This window comes from Orussus abietinus, unplaced genomic scaffold (assembly GCF_000612105.2).
Source record: "Orussus abietinus isolate OABI.00-Male unplaced genomic scaffold, Oabi_2.0 scaffold70, whole genome shotgun sequence".
In the NCBI taxonomy this organism is placed as follows: domain Eukaryota; kingdom Metazoa; phylum Arthropoda; class Insecta; order Hymenoptera; family Orussidae; genus Orussus; species Orussus abietinus.
In genome coordinates, this window is record NW_019394280.1 from 780,650 (window position 1) to 802,159 (window position 21,510).

A 21,510-nucleotide genomic window follows, 5' to 3' on the forward strand; every position below is an offset into this window, starting at 1 on the left:
ATTCAGGTAATCATGCTTCCTATTATTGTTTGGCGTTTCTTTGCCAACAGTTGATGATACAATCATTTTTATGGTAGTACGCATAAATTTGCATGTTATAGAAGGAGTCCGATTCAGAAAGTGAAACGCATTTTCTTTTCAGTTAATTACCATTTACATTCATTTTTGTGGGTAAATATTGAGACAATTTGCGTAAACGTTTTCGTTAGTGTTAATGTGTTATTCTCTCTGTTAATTATTGACATATAAAGTGAAATAAAAATAGTACGAATAAAAAATCAAAATAATCATGCCCAAAACAACGAACTTTGAACGTATAATGATAGTAGTCAATAAGGAATATAAACAGACCGCATCTATTTTTTTAGATCTAAATTGGTGTATCGTCATTGAATGCTGTCATTCTGCGTTATACACGCATGTGAAGCTAATATAAAGACATATCGGAAAGAATAATTAATAATATCCAACAATTCTCTTAAACTTGAATATTTCACTTCCAATGGACGTGCCGGCCACGTACCGATTTTTTATTTTAGTCGGCCTTTTCAACTACCCGTTATCTCGTTTCTTCTTCACCATATTTGAGATTTCAGAAAAAGATCTATGTAGCTAGTGGCGCTACTAGTCAGGAACTATTCCCTCATACACATTTTCTATTGCAGAATCGGACTTTCACGCAGAGATGAGTTGGGAGATTGCTCACGGGCTGGGTCNATCTACTAAATACGTATTTTTACGCGACCCTCGCTCCAGTGACAGACTGCAAAAAACGTGAAAATACAATGCCCGCCTGACAAGTGTTAACATTCGTTACCAAGTCCAGTCAGGTTTATTTTGATTAAAACCGCCCAGAAACGCCCAGGAACGCCAGAAAACGCCAAAAACGATTTCGAAAATGAAAAACGCGTATCTCCTCTGAAAAAAATCGCATCCACTCGCGCGAGAGCTCAATTTGAAGATAAGAACCTTCCCCGTCGAGCTGCGAAAGTCGCAGTCGCGACTCTCGAGCACCCAAGTTGTAGTTTTGCCTGTATTTACCTGTGTGTAATAACATTTGCGAATAAAATAAATAAGGTATGTAAAGAGTAAAGTCAAAGAGGGCGCCACGAGTTTTTTTCCCTTACCATCAAAAGCGAGCAGTGTCGGTAAGCGTAGGTAAGCCATCACCGTCAACTGCTGCATGGTATTACCATCACGAAAACGTGAGCCGCCAACGGCAACTGGTAGATGGCACAGCCATCGCGAGTACGCGAGCCCTTACCAGAAACAGCTCTGGTTCGGTGCACAACTCGAGTTTCTGGAGTTTAATTAATTAACAGCAGTTTTAAACTACGTATAAATTAGTTAAATTTCGGTTAACTCGAGTTGTGGGACCGGGCCTTAGCTGTCGTATCACCGAAAGTGACAGAAAACGGTGCTATATCGTCTGTTTAACTTCAGTATGAGCCATGTATGGTTTTGTGTTGCTTATAATGTATGCCACGTTGATGCCGAAAAGTTAATATTCATTTACTGTAAATTGAACGAAACAGCAACAAATTTCACCGACACTGTTGACACCGAATGAAAAGGCGTCCCATGCGGTTTATGAAAATCGAATGTGAGGTGGCTTGTTCTGAAAGTAGTTTAGAAATAATTACCCGAATATGATGACACTATACCTGCCTGGCATAAGGTTAAATTGTGCACAGGTTAATGAAAACTCATGGATCAGTTGCGGAAGGATAAGTAAGTTCCAAAAAATTTGAATTATAATTTCGTCCACGATTGCACAATTAAAACAATTCCACTTATTATTCTAGTAAGCCAGAGCGATCGTAATTAACAGATCTAAAAGCGTCCTCCACTAAATCCGTAAGACATCTCACTGCTTGTAACAAGGCAGCTAGCAATAAAGATAACGAAAGAGAAATTAGTTTACTAGGCACTAAAGCGTTTTCAGACGAGGATGTCCGGTTTATAATTTTCTTCCTTTTCTTTTTCTCGTTACTTAATGGTTTATTATTAGGAGAGACATATTTCATATCTTGCAATCTTTCCGTAGAGGCGTTATTTGTATTAGGCAACCTGTCCTGAGAATTTTCTCGGTTTTTCAATAGATCTTTACTATTCTTTGTAATTTTCTTTAAAGTCTGAGGCAGAACGGATCGGCGATTAGATATAATATTACGAATCTTTTTACGAAATTCATCAGCTTTAGCTTCAACTTTTGCTAATCTGTTTTCCTTAGCCTTTCGTCCTGAGGTCATCGAATTTTTGTTTAAACTTATTTCGTCGTTACAGTGCTCTAAAGTATCTTCGGATCTAGCCTTGCTTGTAGCACTCAACAAATTCTCGATGCTTTCAGAAAAGAGATTTTCTAGCGACGCGATACGTTGATCCGTCGAATCAGAATTTTGGAAGATAGAATTTTTATCAAGTGAATTACACCTATTGTGACATTTCTTCTGATTCAATAGTTTTTTGGCTTCTAAACAATGATTAAAATTATAATTCATTGAGTCAATTCTTCGATTTTCGTCGCACACGTTTCTTGAATCGGTACAATTGAGAAAACCTACTCTTATATTGTCTTTGGTTCCATCGATGGTACTTCTAAGTGGAGTTTTTCCAAGACTATTTGGTATAAAGTTGACGCTTTTGTCGGTACCTTCGCGAATGATCGAATTTAAAACATCGGGTACACTCGAAGAGACGTCAACTAGGTCACCGACGGATCGATCGTTCATAAATTCAAAGAAGTTATCGTTGTTTGCGAAAGCGTTACGATCAGGGCTTTGCAAATCTCTTTTTGACGTTGCATCGACCATGTTTCCGGTGCCATCTTCCGATGCCAAAGAAAGCGCATCGTGCCTCTTAGCCGATCCAATATTGTCCGTGTAAATTAAGTCATGAACTCCAGAAAGGCTCCGTTCGATACTTGGTTTTGTATGTAGTAATTTTTTAATTTCTGGTATGTTTAAATCCTGAACATGAAGAAGATTCTGTTCGATATTTAAAAGACTCTCCTCGATCTGTATAAGGCACTCTTCGATGTCACAAGTGGTGATGGATTCCTCGGTACTTTTAGAACTGTGGCTAGAGTTACTTCTAGTGAAACTAGTGACGGTACTTTTGAAGTCCGAACCAACCGTACTTTGAAATCCATTATCGTTTTCCGATCGAGAGATATTTATAAAATTATCCTTCGTGGTAATAATATCTCTGTCATATCGAGTTTGACTATTGTAGAAGATTCTATAATTGCTATGACTATTTGCGATCTCATAGTTCGTTTCCGCTTCTGGCGGAACAAGTCGTTCGCACGATCGATTTTCACCGTCTACAAGAGTCCTATCCGAGATCTTATAGGCTCCATGACTGTTTGCCATAGAGTAGGAAGATTCGCTATCACAAAAAGTCTCGAATTTCCTTTCAGAAATTTCGGACCGTAAACTGTAGCACCCGTGACTGTTGGATTCACGGAATGTATTCGGGTGACTGTTTGCTGCAGTATATGGCATGTTAGCATCCTTTACCAATGAATCCAAGCTTCGAATGCCGCCATAGAGTAGATTATAATTATTGTAACTCCCAGTATCCGCATAAAGTATTTTCTCTTGGGTTATGTCGGCTCTTGATACACTTCCTATCGGAATATATTTGCCGTCCAAAATATTGTCATCGTCGCTGTCTAAGTCGAGCAAATCTCCCTCGGGCCGGCCGTCACGCAAAGCGTCAATCGTTGAATCTTTAAGATCCACGTGGATTTGTGCAGAACAGGGATATTTGTCTAAATTAGGTTTCCGAGATTCAGCAATTCCTATGCTATCATCTAAGAAGTCGAAATCTCGAGCTCTATAGCTGGAACAAGGCGTATTCACGGGCGAATGAGAAAGGAGGTTGACATATCCACTACCGCAGGTAATACCCGATCAAGTAACACTCCTAGGAGATTGTGGATCATCTCCTGCGTTCTGGCTCTCGGCCAGCATCTCATCGTTGTTTCCGAATTGACCATCCTTGTACGCAACCTGCAAGAATTATACTTTTTTGTATTATAACGGGACTGTACGAGTAATTTACCTTCTGTTTATATTGCCTTGGGTTGAATCAGCTGGATTTCTCGAAACTCATCCGTGAATGTCAGTATGTAAGCACAGAATCCAATTGCACAAATCCACTCAGCCACGGTGCTGACAACGTGCAATTCCCAGCCACCGTCATCTTTATACCATTTTCTTGGATTTGTTCCTATTGACGGAAGAGCATTTTTTTAACGTTACAGCATCGATATATGTGTAGTATTTAAAATTCACGGTTAAACTAGCTCCCACGTGTAGCCTAAGTATATCCCATTTTTATTTGGTCAAGAATTCAACTTCCCTTCGACAAGTGTCAAACATCTATTCTTACCATTGTACGCCATATGCGCTAAAATGCCCGTAACGAGAATAACGAAGAAACACACGGTGCAAAAGGCAGACAAAACTAGCCGCAGATAGGCGATCCTCAATGAACATCCGATAGGATGCATATAGTACGAACACATTGCCTGAAACAAAGAATCTACATTTCACGATGCTTCTTCTTTGGTACAAGTTTTCTTAACAAGGATTGCATATTTAAAGAAATTTTAATACAGCAATGAAAATATCATATCGACTAATAGTAATCCGGAGTCATATCGATAAGGATGCTGAAACAAGTTATTATTTCAAGTAAGATAGTAGGAAATAGTCATATTATAGCTTATAACAAGATTGTTATACTGAGATGGTCACGATCGATTCATCTTGCATGGCACGAGTCCTGAACTCGTGCATTCAAACCATAAGTTGGGCGTCAGTTGGGCATCGGTGCGAATGGAAATCCGAAACACTGCTACGCGAGGGCAGGGACCGAGTAGTTTGATAAGTCGTATCGATAACACGGAGAAGGGGTGGGTCAGATATTTTAATGAACCGACCAGGGCAAGTCATTCTCGAGACAAGGAATGAGTTTATTGGGATCAGAAAAGTCGCAAGCGGAGAAGAACGGTAGATTACGAATCTAAATACTCACAGTTCGCGTTCGAATGGCAACGGAAGTACCTAGGCACTGACGGGTCACATCCGGATTGAATAAATTTCACGAATCGGCTTGAATCGAGGCTCGGAGCCCTTCCAATACGCCCTTCCAAATTATAAGTGTAAAACTGATCTACGGAACAGGTTTCGATTTAAGGTGGTCGTACCGTGTGATAGGTCCAAAAAATCTAAAAATATTTCATTTCATAAATTGCTTCTATAATATGTCCAGAACGTGTAGAATAAAGGACCTTTCAATATTTCAAGTCGTTGGGTAGTTACAGATGTAGAACGGAACAGGTGTTCGGAGAGAGGGATGGAGCACCGGAGCTTCTGTTAAGATGAATTCAATGAATTCGGCTGCTACCTAAGATCTTTCTGACTAATGCTCATGTAAAAGGGGTACCAAACTCATTAGAGATCCCTTCCGATGTTAAATGGGACACCAATACAGTAACGGTTAGTCTAGTTTTGGCTTAGCGTTCGAGCGGCGTGTATTTCAAATTTGCATTTTTTCAATTGGCTGACACGATTTCTCAAAAACTACTGAATCGATTTTGCTCAAATTTATATGGTATGTTTAGAACACGTATAGTTTTCGCTCAAACTAGGATAATTGAGATATCTGTTTTTTTTAGCAAGCTAAAAAATCGAAAAAAAAAGAAAACAATCGGAATTAAATTTTCAAAACCGTGCCAAAAATTTTTTTTCCAATATTTTCATTTGATCCTAGTTCCGGCTACAACTACAGGTCTACGGATTAAAATGCCATTTCATTTCCTGATTTCCGATGAACGGAACAGCCGGAATCATGTCAGCCGTCAAACTGCTTATTTTTTATGCGTGTCTTTCGAACGCTAAAAAGTCGATTCCAATCTATATTTTGGTTTCAAAAAGTTCTGAGTGACCGTATAAATGTTAATAAATATATTGTAAAAATTTCAAGATGGGGTATTTTCGTGGTTCGTTAGAAAAAAATGACAAAAAAGCGACAAAATACAGCCGTTACACGGTACGACTGCCTTAATGGTCTGTCTAGAAGTGTTATACCCTGCACCAGAAAAGTATACATCCACCCCGCTTTTCCTTGATTTAATTAAACTGAGAGTTTATAGACTAAATTTGTTTATTAAAGTAATTTGTTTCATTACTACAAGTAATTTAACAAAAAATTGGCAGTACAATAACTTGTTAGAATGACAAAGGTATTAATGGAAAATTGACTTCTACAAAAGTATACGTCCTCGTAATGAAATTATAATTTATTATACGGAAACAACTTAGAAGACCAAAAAAATGTATAGTTAGTAATCAGTGTATCCTCCGTTACGATTAATAACCCGAAGTAAACGATTATTCATGGGTGTAACTAAATAGTGAAGTGGATTCGTCTAATTCTTCCCAAGCGGTCAAGATTGCGTCCCTAAGTCGATGAGTAGTTTGATACTGGCGATTATTTAAATAAACGCGTCGTACGAGAATTCCCTAGACATTTTCTATGACATTAAGGTCTGATGACCGCGCTAGTCAGTCTAAAAGAGGGATTTGAGTAGCTTTGAACCAATTTTTAGTATTTTTCGAAATATGAATTGGCGTGTTATCCTCTTGAAATGTAAAAGGAATATCGTCGCGCTCCTCAAGAAATGGAATTAGGCAATCTTCGAGAAGATCTTAATAATCCTGTGAATCCATTCGAATCGATGGAAATGCAAATCGAACTTTTCCATGCACGCTAAAAGCTGCCCAGACCGTAACGGAACCGCCACCAAAGTTACGACGGTTCCTTCCTCAAATCGCGCCAATAATGTAATGACCCGCCAAGCAGTACTAAATAAGAAATCACTTAAAATCACATAAGTAATTAATAAACTATGAATTACCTGAATCCAAAAGTATGCTGCACCGCAACCGAAGCACAACAGTGCACCGATAAGATGTACCACGATCACCGAAGTTTCTTGGAAGTTTGCAACTATGGATAAACCAAGATTTGACACTAATCCCAAAATTAAAGCTGCATTATTCCATCTTGGCAGTGAAGTTTGGTGTCGGTATATGATGGAGCACATTTTGACTTGAGAGTACCTAATGTAGATAATAAAACACACTGCGGAAATAACAGAAATATTACACAGAGATTAGTAGATCTCAAACAAGATTCGGTAGAAACGATTATTTGTGAATTATAAATGGCCTCGATTATGTACTAAAGAAAAATGTGACAATATTGCATTAAAGGTATACGTTTCTATAAGATAATCAAGAGACGCGATAACGTTTCAGACAAGTTTATTAACATCGACTGTACACGTGTCGACTGATCGCTACCGTCTTTTACTCTAAACATCGCTCAAACGGGCATTTCATTTTCTTTAGACGATTCAATGATATAGAGGTTAAGATCTAAGCTGTCACTTTTCAGGTAAAACATTTCACGACAGAGAAAATTAAGAATCCTGTTTAACTATTTGACAAAACGTTATTTGTGGTTAATTACGTTGGAATAATAAAATATTGACTTGAATATTCAAGTCGTAAGTAGTTGAAAGTCTAGTTCCAATTCGGAACAGTTAGTCGATGGATGTTAGCTCAATTTCAGTCATGTATCGACTATTCGATATTGATAATAGTGACAAAATAGTTATCCTAAATTCAATTTATTTATACATTTACGAATGTCCTTACATTTCAGTCCAAAGATTCAAGACCGCAGGTAGAAGAGCACATTCACATAAAAAAACCACAAACCTACTGAATCTTTTTTTTCATTTTTTATACCAGGTCGGCAAACATTAAAACGGATTAAACACCTTTCCAGATAAGCATCTGTAATTTTGAAGCTCTTATTTTTCACCGTGTACAACTTAACACATAAAATACATACAACAGATAAGCAGGGCGCCCCAAATTTTTGACCGGCAGGGTATACCGACTAATAGAGTTTCCTAGTTGGAGCGTTATTATTTATCGTGTCTTCTATTAAAGTCCCACTACTTACTGAGAGCAGTTATCATGTTGATGAATTGAGCAAAGATACAGCTCTCCGGTGCATAAGTTGCAGCATCCGAGATATATGGAAATCCAGCCTCCACATGATTGAGCAGGACGGCCATAATATATCTACCGATAAAAATTCTAATGATCCAACACTTTCACCTTAGTGACGATTACAAACCCGTAGAACGTGCTCACTTTCAGCATTTTTACTAGATTTGACGTACAAATTCTGACCCTCCCGAAGATTACAAAATCGAATAAATAGGTTTAGTTGAGATGAAAGTTCTAAAAGTGATCACTTTTACCAAAGACACAAAATGGACCCCCTGTTTTAAGCTTACATCAGAAAATTATTACATAATGACACAAATATTCATATTAAAGAGTTTCTGTCTCCCGTTTATATGAAATAACGGATATCAGTTATTGCATTCTTTGAGAATTTTTATGTATACCGAATATGCGTTTTATATCTTTAACGGCACAACGTACTTACGTCAAGATGAAGGTGGAGGGTAGAGCTACGAAGAGTATTATGGGTAGATAGTGCAGGTCAGATAAAATTTCAGGTTTCTCCATGGCGACCAAATGTTATGTATAACCGGCAAACTAATGTCAACTGGGCTCAACTCAGGTAGAGCGGTTTGCAGTAAAAACAGCCAATTATCACGATTTCCGACGCTGACAGTTGAATGAGTCTTGACTCATATTAATCGCTTTCTGGCCTTCTCCGGATTGATCATGTCTGCGGGTCGGCGCAGGTCGTTAATGTCTTCACAGAAAAAGGAAAGCATATTACTGGTCATAGAGGTTGTGGTATTTATATTAACAAATGTGATTAACGTTAGGACCGTTTGTGCAGGTCATGTAATCGGTACCGTCGATAAACGTTACGGTCTCGTCAGAACTTGCGTCATAAGTCCCATCATTATGACGTCCAGTTGACGTAAAACTGACGCCACTACTTCACTGCCTAATGACGTCAATACATTATGTTACCTGACCGATTAAGAGAGATAAAATAATCACTAAAATAAGGAATAATAAATCTTTGATATTAAATTTATATCGTTTATGAAATATGTTAATCTTCATATAAATAATCGATAAGGTTTAAGAACACGAGGCTCACCTTGAAATTACTCAATAACACTTCTCTATGTTTTCAAATGGTCTACAAATGCCTAAGCAATCGAAATAATACATTGCTTGCCTCTAGAGACAGAACTAATAATTTTCATAGTCAAAATGCACCGAGTGGCTCCCGAAGCCGGGAAAATTTTGCAGATTCCTCCGAGCGGTATACCGATTGTAGAAGAATTAACTCGTACGCACGCGTAACTAGCTTATGAATTGAGAAATACGGAGAGAATGACCCGAGCGGGTAGGTCAATCTCTTTGGTGGGATCGATAGGTTTTTGGTTCTCAAAGGATGATTGGAAAGTTGCAACGAGGACTCAGGAGGGTTTGTAAGGTTTCTTGAGAATTAAGTAGTCGTTTCATACTAAATCGAACAATTCTATTTGTAATGCAAGGGGTACAGGGTCAATGGGAGTAAGGTGCGCATAAGATACGTTGTAAAAGAACGGGTGTAACGATTTTTATTCATGTATTAAAACATTGGAACATTATTATACAAGATGATTTATAGTAAGAACTTCAATTTATTCTTCTATGTATTTATGAGGTTTATAACCAGATTTTTCTGTCTTTAAATTTTCAATCAGAACTTAAAAAAGTGGAATTTAAGTTTATTTTAATTAACGTGACCCTATCAGATCATTTTCGGAACACATCCTGAGCTGTCCTCTGATTCATTTCGGAACTAGCCTTTTATTCAAATTCGCCTTGAAGGACAAACCGGTCTTGGATGCGTAGGTCGTGAGGACTTTGCTTAAGTATAGGTTCATACGTGAGGGAAGACGGAGACGACGACTGAATATAATTAATTAAACTGACGGTACTGAAATTTCAATTTGATCCAACTCATGAATGCCTTCGTCGATTACAATGGTTTGGGTCGCAAATGAAAGAGAAAAAAATTAACGGAGCCGTCGATGTAGGCTAAAAGTATATAGCATCTTCTAATAGCATCATTGGTCGTTTAACGAAAATTAAATGTCCTTCACAGCAATGTTTGGAGTAAAGAGACGTAGCGCTCAGCTAAGACCCATGTACTTGTCTGAACCTCTTGATTGAAATAAAAATGTTTCTGTTTTCGGGACGCTCTCCCAGGCCAATATTTCGGGATAATGAACTCGAACTCGTTACGGCCATGCCATATACTCGGTTCCTCTAACTCTGCCTGTTGATTTTCTCATTTTTATTTTATTATTTTATTATTAAAAATGCACATGCGCGGCTTTTTACGTGCAGAAATGAAATACAAATGAAATATGAAAAATGTCATAGCAAACCCCATTGCGTATTTATCTCCAAGTTCGTTACAAATTATTGCAGAGAAATACCTGCAACTATTACATAATGGAACTCGCCAAAACGTTTTTTATTTTTCCACTTCGGAAACGGTGCATGTATGTAACAAAAAGAACCAATTTCAATATTTTCGTAGGGGGATAGGTACCGCCCTTCCGTTTTTCTTAGATTCAGTATTTTATCCGTGATATTGATTTGATTACACCGAAACCCTGCTACCCTTCTACGCTACTATCCTACTACTTTATCAAAATGTGCCATATCCTCCTGCTGTACAACCCTACAACCTGTCACATAAACTACTTACAATAGAAAAGTTGTAGGGTGCTCCAAATTTTTCACCGGTACTCTACATTTGGGAGGTGAATCGTAATTATTTAATTTATAACGGAAACAAACTGAACTGATCTTACCTTTTCGCATGTATTTTGCAAAAGTGATTGACTTCGGTGTTTTTCTTGGCGGGTGAGTGAATGATACGCTCTCATACAAACTCGGTATTCTTTTTTAATAATACTGATTTTATTACCTTTGACACACAAATTTATAAATAAGTGTATTCGGTGCAAGGATTTTTTAACACTGAAAGTGTTTTTTTTTGTGCGAATACGTACACGAAGAAGAAAATGTAATCGAACTTCTTGTGAGATTAAGATTAGCAATTGATAGTTTCGTATTACTGATTTACATTTCATAGTAACAGAAGAAATGATGTAAAAACAAGTATTTGTCGATTGCATCTACTGCGCCCATAAAAGTGGATATATTGGTGTATCTTACCTAATAACCAAATCAGTTCACTCGTCGAACCTTGTGACACGAAACGACCTTGGTAATACGAAATCGGTTTCTAGAAGTTCGATCACTATCACTTGGTGGTCACTTATACTCATTATGGTTTCATGCAGACGAATCGTTGAGCTTAAGTATGCGCGTCTACCTCCGTAAATGTTTTTTTTTTTAAGAAATGCGAGGAGGCTCAGACCAATGGTCGCGTTCAACGCACAGAGAGGGTAGACCTCGCACGAGGTCTGATCGATTTTCCCCTCTCAGCCTGTGCTGCGCTTCGAGCTACCTTGACACCGTACCAAACATCACTACCACTGATGCGATTGTCTACGGTGTGTGGTGGATGAGTCAACAGTCGTTGAAGACGCCGAAGAAAGATTGTCAGGGCGAACGCTTCTCGAGTTCTTAGCGAAATGACGAGTAATGACAGTTTCGCTCGAGAATGACATCACTCGGCACCGGCGCAACATACATGTCGCTCATGGCGGACTCCCACCAAACCTTCGTCAGCTTGCGTGGCGATAAAACAGAGTCGGAGTATCGAGGGTAAACTCAAACGCTCGAGGACATCTGTTAGCAAATTCTAGAATTGGCATTGCGTTCTATCGATTCTACGGAGATTTTCAAAATGGTCTTAAGATGACACGAAAGGCGCAGAGAAATTTAATCGAAGTCGATAAAATAAAATTCATCTACACCCTTTCTGGTGGTAATGCCATTTTTAACACTCGAGGGGTAACATAAGCTGGCGCGTCCCGTTACCGACATTTATATTATTGTTGAACTCTTTTACAGTCTGTGTTGAAAATGCAGTAGATATAGTCACTCGTAACATATTCGTAAATTAAATTTTTAGCGTGGACTGAATACTAATGGAATTGAGATAGGCTTACGTGTATCTAGAGTCTCCTAACACACATACTACACACGCAATAGGCACACGATAGATACCATTTTTAAACCAGATATTAGAATCGTTACTAGGAGTCCTCGCAGAATTTGAGCGCACCGGCACCTTTTCTTAAATGAGTTCCATGTTTTTAAAAGCATGAAGTCTTTTCACCGTAATCTCTGCACAACCGTTTCACACCTCCTGGGCCACTACGTCAGATTTTTCCAATGTTTCTGGTTCATGATTTTTATCCAGGTAGACCAACTGAAACAAATAATTTCTTTTCCACCAAATCGTATTTTTCATACAACATAGATCTGCAGGCAGTGCAGGCAGAAATACTAATTAACACTTCAGTTCCAATATAATTCCAATCCAATTTGTGTCGGAACATAGGCATCCTTGGGAGTACTTATTTGGCTGTAAGTAACTTTACAATCTTCACTATTTTTTTTCTTCAACATTTCATAAAATAATTTAGGTACGTAGCAGTTATGCTCGTGTACGTAACTTGGGAGAGAACAATTTACCGTGTATAATGTTATTATGTTACGTCTAAGTAATTTAGCGTATGGCTTTGGATCTGTATGGCATGAAGCGATTGATCCCAAACAATAATTAAATCACGGCGCAACTTTGGCTCGATATTGCACGTCACTCGTCAAAGTTAGCCAACCAAGCTTGGTACAGACATGGAATGATAACAGCGATTTTAGTAAGGGCGAACTTATTTGCCATAAGCGCGGCTTTAGAGGGCTCGAGGCTCTCGAGGTTCCTCCACAAGGCGGAAGCACCGTGCCGAAGGGAGCCCTCCCAGGTCGCCCAGGTTGCCACGTTGGAAAGGAAGGACCCTTCCGGACCCCTAAAGGGCGTGGCGGAGTCGACCGGACCGACCGCGGCGCGTCCGCGAGGTCAGGTCAAATTATCTATGTCCTACCTAAGCCTTGGCGGAACCTCGGCGATTATTGCCTGGGATATTATGATGTGTACCCGAAACGAGTGTTCGGAAATATTTAGTTCGGTATAAATGATCGATCGCATGAACGCTAAAGTGAAGGCGGTAGTCCAATCTTTGTCGAGTATCAGTTATTTGAATATGAAATACTTGAATGATTTTAATTTTCTATTGAACTTGGACAACTATATAAATGTTCCTTACCGTAACTACGGGAGCAGCGAAATTAATCAACCGAAATTCAGGAACGAATGTTAGCAGAAAAGCGCAGTAAACTATTGCCAGTATCCATTCCGAAACTGCACTAGCCACGTGCCAGCCCCAGCCACCATCAGTCGGTAGCCATTTTTTGTAGTCATCTCCTATTATAAAGAAATATTAATATTATTGTTAATATATTGTAAGTATTTTGTTTCTTTGTGAAAGATGTCCTGAGGTGATGTACGCGTAACCCAGGGAAAGTATACACAAAAATGACAAAATTAGTAAATAATTAAACCTGTACTTTCAACTGGAAGGTCTTTAATTTAATGTTCATTTATAGAGAGTGCAGCACACCGCAATCTTTATTCAATGCAATTTTACATTTTCACCCACACCTTGAATCCTTTTTATCCGGATTCGATGATGAACCGGCAGTCTGAGAGTTTACTCCCTATCCAAAAGTAAACCCTTCTCGGAAAAACGAAAACGATTAATTAATTGTCAATCGAAGCTAATTAGAGAATCTCGGCGCGTTCGAGATATCGAAACACGAATTCAACTCGGAATCGCCTGGGATAAGTTAAAAAATAGAAAAAAATGGAAATTTTGAAAGCGTCGTAACACTAGGCCGTTGGCGCCGCAGGTTAGGTGGTGCCCTGCACGCCCCGGTCTACGTACGGTTTTCGTCCCGAGGCAGTGGCCGTTCGGAGCGTCGGTATTCGCGACTTGGGTCTGGGGGAGTAAAAGTAGTCGAGGTCTTTAATGGAAAATAATAATAAAGGTTTATTGTCAACTGAGCTGCGACCCTGGCGGCTCTGCTGCCGAAATCTCCGTCGCGGAGCTACAAAGAAACAAAAATGCGCGTTACTATGATTCGTCATCCCCAAATAGGATTACGTTCGAAATGACGAAACGTTCGTAATTGCTACTCGATCGATCGTGGGTGCTTATGATTACGTTCCTAATCTTCGTATCAAAACCTGTCCCACTTTATCTCGTCTCGTCTTGTCGTGAATTTATTCGCGATCGTCCGGAGCCGAGGTCTCGTTCCGCGGCCCTGGGTTTCAGAAGCTTCGGAATCGGCACTTTGGGTTTCTTCCCACTAATTGTAAGCAGGCGCATGAGTCGCATCTCCGAGCCTGGACTTTCCTAGCCGGGATAACCGGAGGATCTGCGGCTTGAGGAGACATGTCTGGCGCCCTTAAATAATGATACCACATTTCCGGTATAGTTGCATTGGGTTGATGCATAAGTAATGGGTTTTTTTACGAGTAACGTAACGTTTAAAAAAACGCCGTTTTACTTATGCATTGATCAATAATTAAAAACAAACTGAGATTATGAATTCACCCCCAACCGAGACGTTACAGTACTTTCCGAGCTGTTCTTATACGGAATTTAACCATTTTTTTTTTCCAAGTCAAAAATTGAAGGAGAAATTTTTCTAGTCGCTGAATGCTATCCGTGAGAAAAGGTTTCCTTCGGTGAACTTTGGCGCCGCCATTTTGTAAAGAAAAAAAATGGAAAAAATCGGAAATACATTTCAAAGTATATACAATAAAGACATTTACAGATTTTGTCTTTCATTTACAATATTTCGATAAAATAAATTATAAAAACGAAGCTTTTTTCCAGACGGTAGGATAGCCTTATATCTTAATAATATTCATAAAATGTATAAACTTTTAGTACATTAGATTGTACTAAAATTAAAATTTGGTTGTTTTTAAAGTGAAATAGTACACATTTACTATAAATTTCTAAATGAATTTATAATTTTATGATGACAGTATCATTTTTTGAAATTGTGTCGGAAAATTAATATACTTGTCCCAAATTTATGTCGTGTGCTATAAATTTTATTTAAAAAATATATAAAAGTAACACGGTCCCTGTCTGAATAAAACTTCTAAAAAATGTTGTAAAATTACAATTTTTTTTTTTTAACAATATCCTTCAAGAGAATTGTAATAATGGACGTGTACGATTAGTGATTCATTTCATTTAATATTTCTGTATCTGTAAAGTCTGTAAAATTTGGAGGAAAAGAGAATTTCCTTGTTCCGTACTATGACCTGCCTCAATTCTTCATATAGATGAGTGTGCACTCACCTCGAAATTCTGACATTGATACATATCCAGGAATTATTGTAGTAACGGTCAGGACAAGTGTAAGCGTTGAGAGAATAGCACGGACATAAACTATACTCATTCCGTTCACAGCAGGTGCCATTTTGTAACTGAAATAAGTCTAAAAGATGAAGCAAGCAATTAGATGTATGTATTTTCCTTTTAAGGTGTTTAGCCCAGGAAAAATACGAATATGGTAATGACTAAATTATGAAATAATTTAAGCTAGATAGACATTTTTTTCACGAATCGTTTCCTTTTGCCATATGATATAAGTACGAACAGTTTCCAATGTAAAAGGTGATTGAGCAATGATTTACAGGATATCGAAGGTAACGAAAATAAGTCTCGCGGATATTTAACAAAACACGTGCATGTACAGAAAGATTCCTCGACTAGAAGTTGAATAACGATAAATTGTCTGTAAAAAAGCGTTTCTTCAATTTGATTGTAAACTTAAACGTCACGCCGGAAAAGCAAGTCAAAGTGGCACGTTCGGATTGATTTCCGCACCACCAAAGTGGGGAGGATCACTTCCACGGCTAGATGGGCATTAGCATCGAATACGGTGGGAGGTAACCAAGACGTTCTTTCTCGCTCAGCTGCGGTGAAACGTGACGCGTAATGGGCGGTGTTTGGCGACGATTGAAAAATATAATTCATATCCACGGGTGTTCGGAAACTGCGTCACTTAGTGTCCGGATACCGGGATCAATTGTGCGAACATTGGGTCTTCTGGTGTTCGAACACAACGACGCAATGAATAATGGCCGTTCGGACCGATTATACATTCGACCGTTACATACTTCTCGCGGTATATATACTAAATTATTCAATATTTCTATGTACATAGCATGTGTTTTGGAAAGTAGAAATCCTAACCTTTGCGTTCATTTAAGTAATTTGTACTTCGTATCAGTCTCTATATGCTAAATCTTTATCGGAATCTAAACGGCGTCTTAGGTGCTCGGCCACTGGTACAATTACCTTAGTGTATGCCATTCCATATGATTCTCGACGTAACGAGACACAATTCTCTATGAAAATATAAATGTCGGAAAGTTGGCGCGCCATTTTATGTTACCATTCGAGTATCCGTTAATGGCGTTACCGTTGACACGCTTGGAGACCGGTGACTATTTTAGATGATACGACGATTGAGAAAACTTTATTTATGACGACATCAATATTTCCTGCCATCTTTCACGTTACTTTATTAAATATGATTTGACCTCCTTAGAAATATCATACGCTTTCGTAACGCCAGCAATTCGGGTCTGTTTTTACAAATTAACTTACCTGTAAGGAAAAGTACATCGTTCCAGCGGTAAAACAGGTAATGGCACCAATCATATGCGCTGCAACGACCCGAGCTTCTTGAAAGTTTGCAAGAATGTCGAGACCAAAACACGCGAGAATACCACACCAAACGGTTACTATAATTATTCTTCGATCTACAAGCTCGTGACCTCTCTCTATCTGCCATTGCTCTACCTGACGATGCCTGATGTACACGCAGCAACCAACTGAAGGAAATATTAAATATCTATGTAAGGGAATAATGTATAAACGTTGTCGTGAATTCGATTCCTTAACCATCTCTGGTAATGTAAAAAATATATATTATATCATAAATTTAAGCATGGTAACGACACGGAACTAAAGAATAATCTTTACGTAGACGCGTTTGAGTTTCGGTTATTCATTTCTTCACTGTAAATCAAACATTAAGAGACTCGATAGAATTTCGCGCTAAACACCCATATATATATATATATAGGCGCGAAACACTAACCTAGTCGTTATCTACGATGTTTAACCTAGCGCGTCAAACTAGACGGAGAATGTCGTGTTATGAACCTCTCGAATGAGTAATGCCAACTTTAACCAGGTCATCGAGATTGAACTATTTTTCTGTGATACAGAGGTCTCGTTTATGAAATTTTTCTTTCAACTGGATATATCGAATCGTTTCAACTTTACAACGTGAATATGAAGGCTTGAAGGAAGGTCTTGGCACCCATGAAATTTGAATTGTTTAAAAATTCGTTTGTAGGTATTTCTTAACTTTTTTATTAAAAATTAAATTTCATGGACGTCAGGATCTTCTTTATAGCCTCCATATTCACGATGTAAAGTTTGAAACGATTCGGTAAAATCAGTTCGGAGAAAAGATTCATGAACGATCGACCTTTCGGATGCCATTTTCGCATCCCCTTAAGGAGTTCATAATATAGTAGTGATTCCCTTGATGGTTTTTGAATTACCTATATTCCTCCTGTACCCATTACTTTACGGATATGTATTATCGGATTCTCTCGTAAACGAAAAGTTGTCAACACCTAATTTCGGTACACTAAACATTACACTTTGAAAGAGAAAAGCATGAATACCGTATTACTTCTTCCACTTTGAAATTAATCATTTATAAATGATTAATTATTCAGACTGGACAAATATTACTTCCATTGTTTTTTTTTTTATCGGATTCCGTCATTTGACGTTGATCAGCGAAATACTGTAAAACGGTGTAATCGGTAATATAGTCTACGTACGCAGTAATGCAGCGATATTCAGGCATTGGGCAAATATGCAGGACTCGGGTGATAACGTTCCGGTTTCCGATATGTAAAGAAATCCGGGTACGACGTGATCCCATTGTACCGATATCGTATATCTGAAATATGATTTTAACGTAACATGAACAGATCGATTCAACGACAACGCTGATACATGATTTACGAAAGAATGGAATTTAAATTAAATGGTAACTTAAATTCATGAAATGTAAGATCGATATCCAATTAACATACTTGGATGAATACCTCATTTCGTATAATTCTCAATCTAGAGTGTAATATACGTTGATACGAATATAAAAGTCGGTAACGCGGCGTATGTTACCACTTCGGGATCCAAAATGGCCTTACCGCTAAAAAGGGTATAGATGAATTTGATCTAATCGACATCGGTTAAGTTTTTCGGCGCCGTTCACCCGAGTTTAAAGGCATTACACATGTAATCGCGAATATTCATTACACATTCCGTAATCCTTTAAAATTATATATTGATTTAGCATAACCACGGATACACAGAATTTAGAACGTAAGTTACATTCTGGGAAAATTGACGCAATAAAAATGCAATATAATCGTTGCGGGTCATAGTAAACTACGGTTGCTGAATAGTCGTGTGAAATATTCGCGGCATTGCTACTGTACCGAGGTGTCACTGCACCCAACTGAATTCAGTTTATTTCTCAAACATCCATAATACCCTTCATGAAACTGAACGCCGGTTTTGCAGGAAACTCGCGCCATTGTTCGTCGGGTCATCTCTTTAGCGATCGTGCTAGCGAACTATACTTATGGTAGGGTCACATAAGTCAATTTCCTATATCGTCAGGGGTTATTGAAGCTGAGTAAGCGGAAACTAGTGCAACATTTTATAACATTTTAAACATCGGCTTAAGCCATTATCTACATAAATAACAATTTGCACCTACGACTGCCTTACATATAATAAAATAGATGTAATGATATAACGGTGACCTCGGATGATCCAAAGATAAAACTGCGTAAGGATTTGTTTATGTTTAGAAACGTAATTATTTCCGAGAAATTCAAGTTTCAAAGTATTATTCTAATTGCTGAACGCACATAACTGTTATTAACGTTTCTCCATATTATTCAAATTCAGCAGATAAACTAAAAATGTTGCACCAGTTGGCAATGGGCATGGGAAAAACAAAGTAAAGAGTATACTTACGTAATCATAAATGTTACTGGAATCAGGATAAAGAGACTCAACGGTAGCACGTGAAGATGATCACACGTCATCCTAGAAGTTACATCTGAATCAGGAAATGAGTTATCCGCGGAACCATGTGCGGTTGAATCTTGTTCGGGTTCACCATGAAGAGTCTGTACCGGATACTTGAACCTGTCCAGTGTTCAGCTTTGCATTAAAGGTTTTTGTTACCGTAATGCTTTAAATCGAACGTTACTGCGTTTTTTCTCCAACCCATTGAATCATATGTGACGGTATAGCTTACGTTATATACTTATAGTTTCGACAATCGGTCTGTGTGCAAAGTAATGGAGAAACAATAAAATAACATCCAGTCATGAACTCGATTACGATATTCAGGGTAGTAAAACGAAGCTAACCACATTCGCGAATCCAGGGGATTTCTGAAGTTTTACAAATTAATTTCTCAACCATTGGTTTTTTAAATGTTGTTAAGCGTTAAAAGTTTTTCCAAAGAATAAGCAATTTGACATAACCGAAGACTCAGATTTTCTGATGACATGGAATGGTTGTCGTTTATATATTTTATTGAATTGCAGTATTTTTATTTACCAGGAGGCTCGTTCTAAATAGTGCACTACAGGTATTGGCTATGTTTCGTAATTAAAGTGGACTCGTTGCTTTTCTTACCTTTTTCGATTTTATGAAGAAGACGGATCAGGAAGCGTCGCTTCCTTTTTCATCAAGATTTCGTCGAAGAACTTATTTCGCTCTGTTCCGAACGAGCACTCTCCTTCGTGGGCGCCTTCCAAGAGCACTCTGATATTACCGTAGTACACGCACAATTGTACACGCTGTACAACGCGTCGGTCACTGATTACGCACACAATTCTACATCAATTAACGCTGCATAAGTGTAGCAGACTTATTTGAGACGGCATGGCATTGTTGGGAACAATTATGCGCGTATGACCCTCACGATCGGTTGATAAACTTCAAAAATGCCGCACATTCATTCGCACTATATCAAAGTGCATCATCGCACAATGGGATGAAACTTCATTTGCTGCTGATACATTTGTGTTAAAAGATTCCGAAGCTGAGATAAAATTTTGTAAGATTTGCGTTTTAAAAGAACGTCCGTAACGACTTCGGATATTACTCTACAGAGTTACACGTTTTATGAGTTTAACAATTTTGAAATAATGAATTTGGCGTAAAAAATATCCAATCTATCCAGCGATACTTGTGCGAATATACATTCTTATTGCTCGGTAGTAAATTCATTTGAGCGACAATTGCCAATTACTCATTTTCCCTGATTACGCTATCAAAGGCCTTGATTAAAGTCATACCAGTTTTCCCACATTAGTGCCACTTGAAACAATTACGAATAATCGATCGCGCGTATTCCTGATCGCGAGATGTTCTACTGAATTATTGTTTCTAGGAAAAAGCGTAATTAATAATAAAGGGTTTAATTGTATCAGTAATTCAAAAGATGGCATATCCGTTATTTGAACTAACATGTCAGGGTGTCTACACGTGCATCTAATTATAGCCTTCGATTTCTGCCATGTTGAATTTAATAATTACTTATAGTTATAGTATACCAAAAAATTACCTTAATTTTTGCGGGATATCATTATATGCTTGTACTTAAATTTCAAATGTATTATTTAACTATCGGTAACTATTGGTAAAAAAAGTTCCAATTCGTGATCCGAATAAATTTGTATAAGTCAAGTACCGTACTCGCAGAGTAATTCTCGATTATTTTGAAATACAAGTTCAAATCAGTTAGTCGATATTAACATATACCATTTGGTAATCGTAAGATTCCTCGAACAATGTGCATTGTTCATAATTGAAGTCATATCACTTGTGCATTTTGAAGTACCTTATGTCAGAATTGCTCGATATATAAACACGAACATTGACCGTATGCTCTTAGATCGCAGAATTTTATCGGATTATTGTCCCTACGAACGCAGCGATATTTCGATCCACTAACGGAATAACTTCTGGAGAGTAGCGTCATTTCGCGTCTTTCGTTTCCATGTCAATTTATCTGCTGAACGGTGATAACCCCGGAAGACCTTGGATTTTCCTTCATGCTTTTTATTTTTCACAATCAGCGAACGTTTTTTAACTCATTAAATGAACTCACATTGGAGCAAAAAAGAAGCTTACTTAATTGGCACATGTTGGACCGAATAACGACATTCAAAGACTTCCCGGAGATTAAGCTTAAAAATGACGTATGAAAAGTTTAATATTAGAGTCGCAAGAACAGCTCGGAAGAG

At 38.1% G+C, this 21,510-nt stretch overlaps 3 protein-coding genes across 9 annotated transcripts; all 3 read right to left on the reverse strand.

Annotated features, from left to right (window-relative positions):
• Positions 1-1,732: 1,732 nt before the first annotated feature.
• On the reverse strand, positions 1,733-11,389 carry LOC105698381 (DNA damage-regulated autophagy modulator protein 2). 3 transcript variants are annotated; one of them, XM_012422591.1, is made up of 7 exons: positions 11,265-11,389; positions 8,545-8,820; positions 8,050-8,171; positions 6,932-7,158; positions 4,399-4,537; positions 4,085-4,236; positions 1,733-4,016 (listed from the first exon to the last, which is right to left on the reverse strand). In XM_012422591.1, exons 2-7 carry the CDS (start codon positions 8,625-8,627, stop codon positions 3,918-3,920), a joined length of 822 nt encoding a protein of 273 aa, XP_012278014.1. In that variant the 5' UTR covers positions 8,628-8,820; positions 11,265-11,389; the 3' UTR covers positions 1,733-3,917. The 3 variants fall into 3 exon arrangements, with proteins under 3 accessions (XP_012278014.1, XP_023290704.1, XP_023290703.1); XM_023434936.1 differs by lacking the exon at positions 11,265-11,389 and having other exon boundaries at positions 8,541-9,544; XM_023434935.1 differs by lacking the exon at positions 11,265-11,389 and having other exon boundaries at positions 3,979-4,016; positions 4,069-4,236; positions 8,545-9,544.
• Positions 1,797-3,506, reverse strand: LOC105698351. Its single transcript, XM_012422534.1, has one exon. The coding sequence runs from the start codon at positions 3,504-3,506 to the stop codon at positions 1,797-1,799; it is 1,710 nt and encodes a 569-aa protein (XP_012277957.1).
• LOC105698382 (DNA damage-regulated autophagy modulator protein 2) lies at positions 10,985-21,429 on the reverse strand. 5 transcript variants are annotated; one of them, XM_012422596.2, is made up of 7 exons: positions 19,895-21,416; positions 19,223-19,294; positions 18,010-18,131; positions 16,754-16,980; positions 15,437-15,575; positions 13,325-13,482; positions 10,985-12,429 (listed from the first exon to the last, which is right to left on the reverse strand). In XM_012422596.2, the coding sequence occupies exons 2-7, from the start codon at positions 19,291-19,293 to the stop codon at positions 12,358-12,360; spliced, it is 789 nt and encodes a 262-aa protein (XP_012278019.1). In that variant the 5' UTR covers position 19,294; positions 19,895-21,416; the 3' UTR covers positions 10,985-12,357. The 5 variants fall into 5 exon arrangements, with proteins under 5 accessions (XP_012278019.1, XP_012278015.1, XP_012278018.1 ...); XM_012422592.2 differs by having other exon boundaries at positions 19,223-19,396; XM_012422595.2 differs by having other exon boundaries at positions 19,223-19,411.
• Between the last annotated feature and the right edge of the window lie 81 nt (positions 21,430-21,510).

Excerpts from the sequence above, each read along its gene's own strand:
- LOC105698351 (XM_012422534.1), bottom strand. The coding sequence starts at position 3,506 with ATGCCATATACTGCAGCAAACAGTCACCCGAATACATTCCGTGAATCC.
- LOC105698381 (XM_012422591.1), bottom strand. The coding sequence starts at position 8,627 with ATGGAGAAACCTGAAATTTTATCTGACCTGCACTATCTACCCATAATA. Across the intron at positions 4,538-6,931 it reads CAGCATACTTTTGGATTCAG|GCAATGTGTTCGTACTATAT; the intron begins GTAATTCATAGT and ends TCTTTGTTTCAG. Across the intron at positions 4,017-4,084 it reads TCCAGCTGATTCAACCCAAG|GTTGCGTACAAGGATGGTCA; the intron begins GCAATATAAACA and ends TAATTCTTGCAG.
- LOC105698382 (XM_012422596.2), bottom strand. The coding sequence starts at position 19,293 with ATGACGTGTGATCATCTTCACGTGCTACCGTTGAGTCTCTTTATCCTG. Across the intron at positions 15,576-16,753 it reads CGATGTACTTTTCCTTACAG|ACTTATTTCAGTTACAAAAT; the intron begins GTAAGTTAATTT and ends TTCATCTTTTAG. Across the intron at positions 13,483-15,436 it reads ATCAATGTCAGAATTTCGAG|GAGATGACTACAAAAAATGG; the intron begins GTGAGTGCACAC and ends TCTTTATAATAG.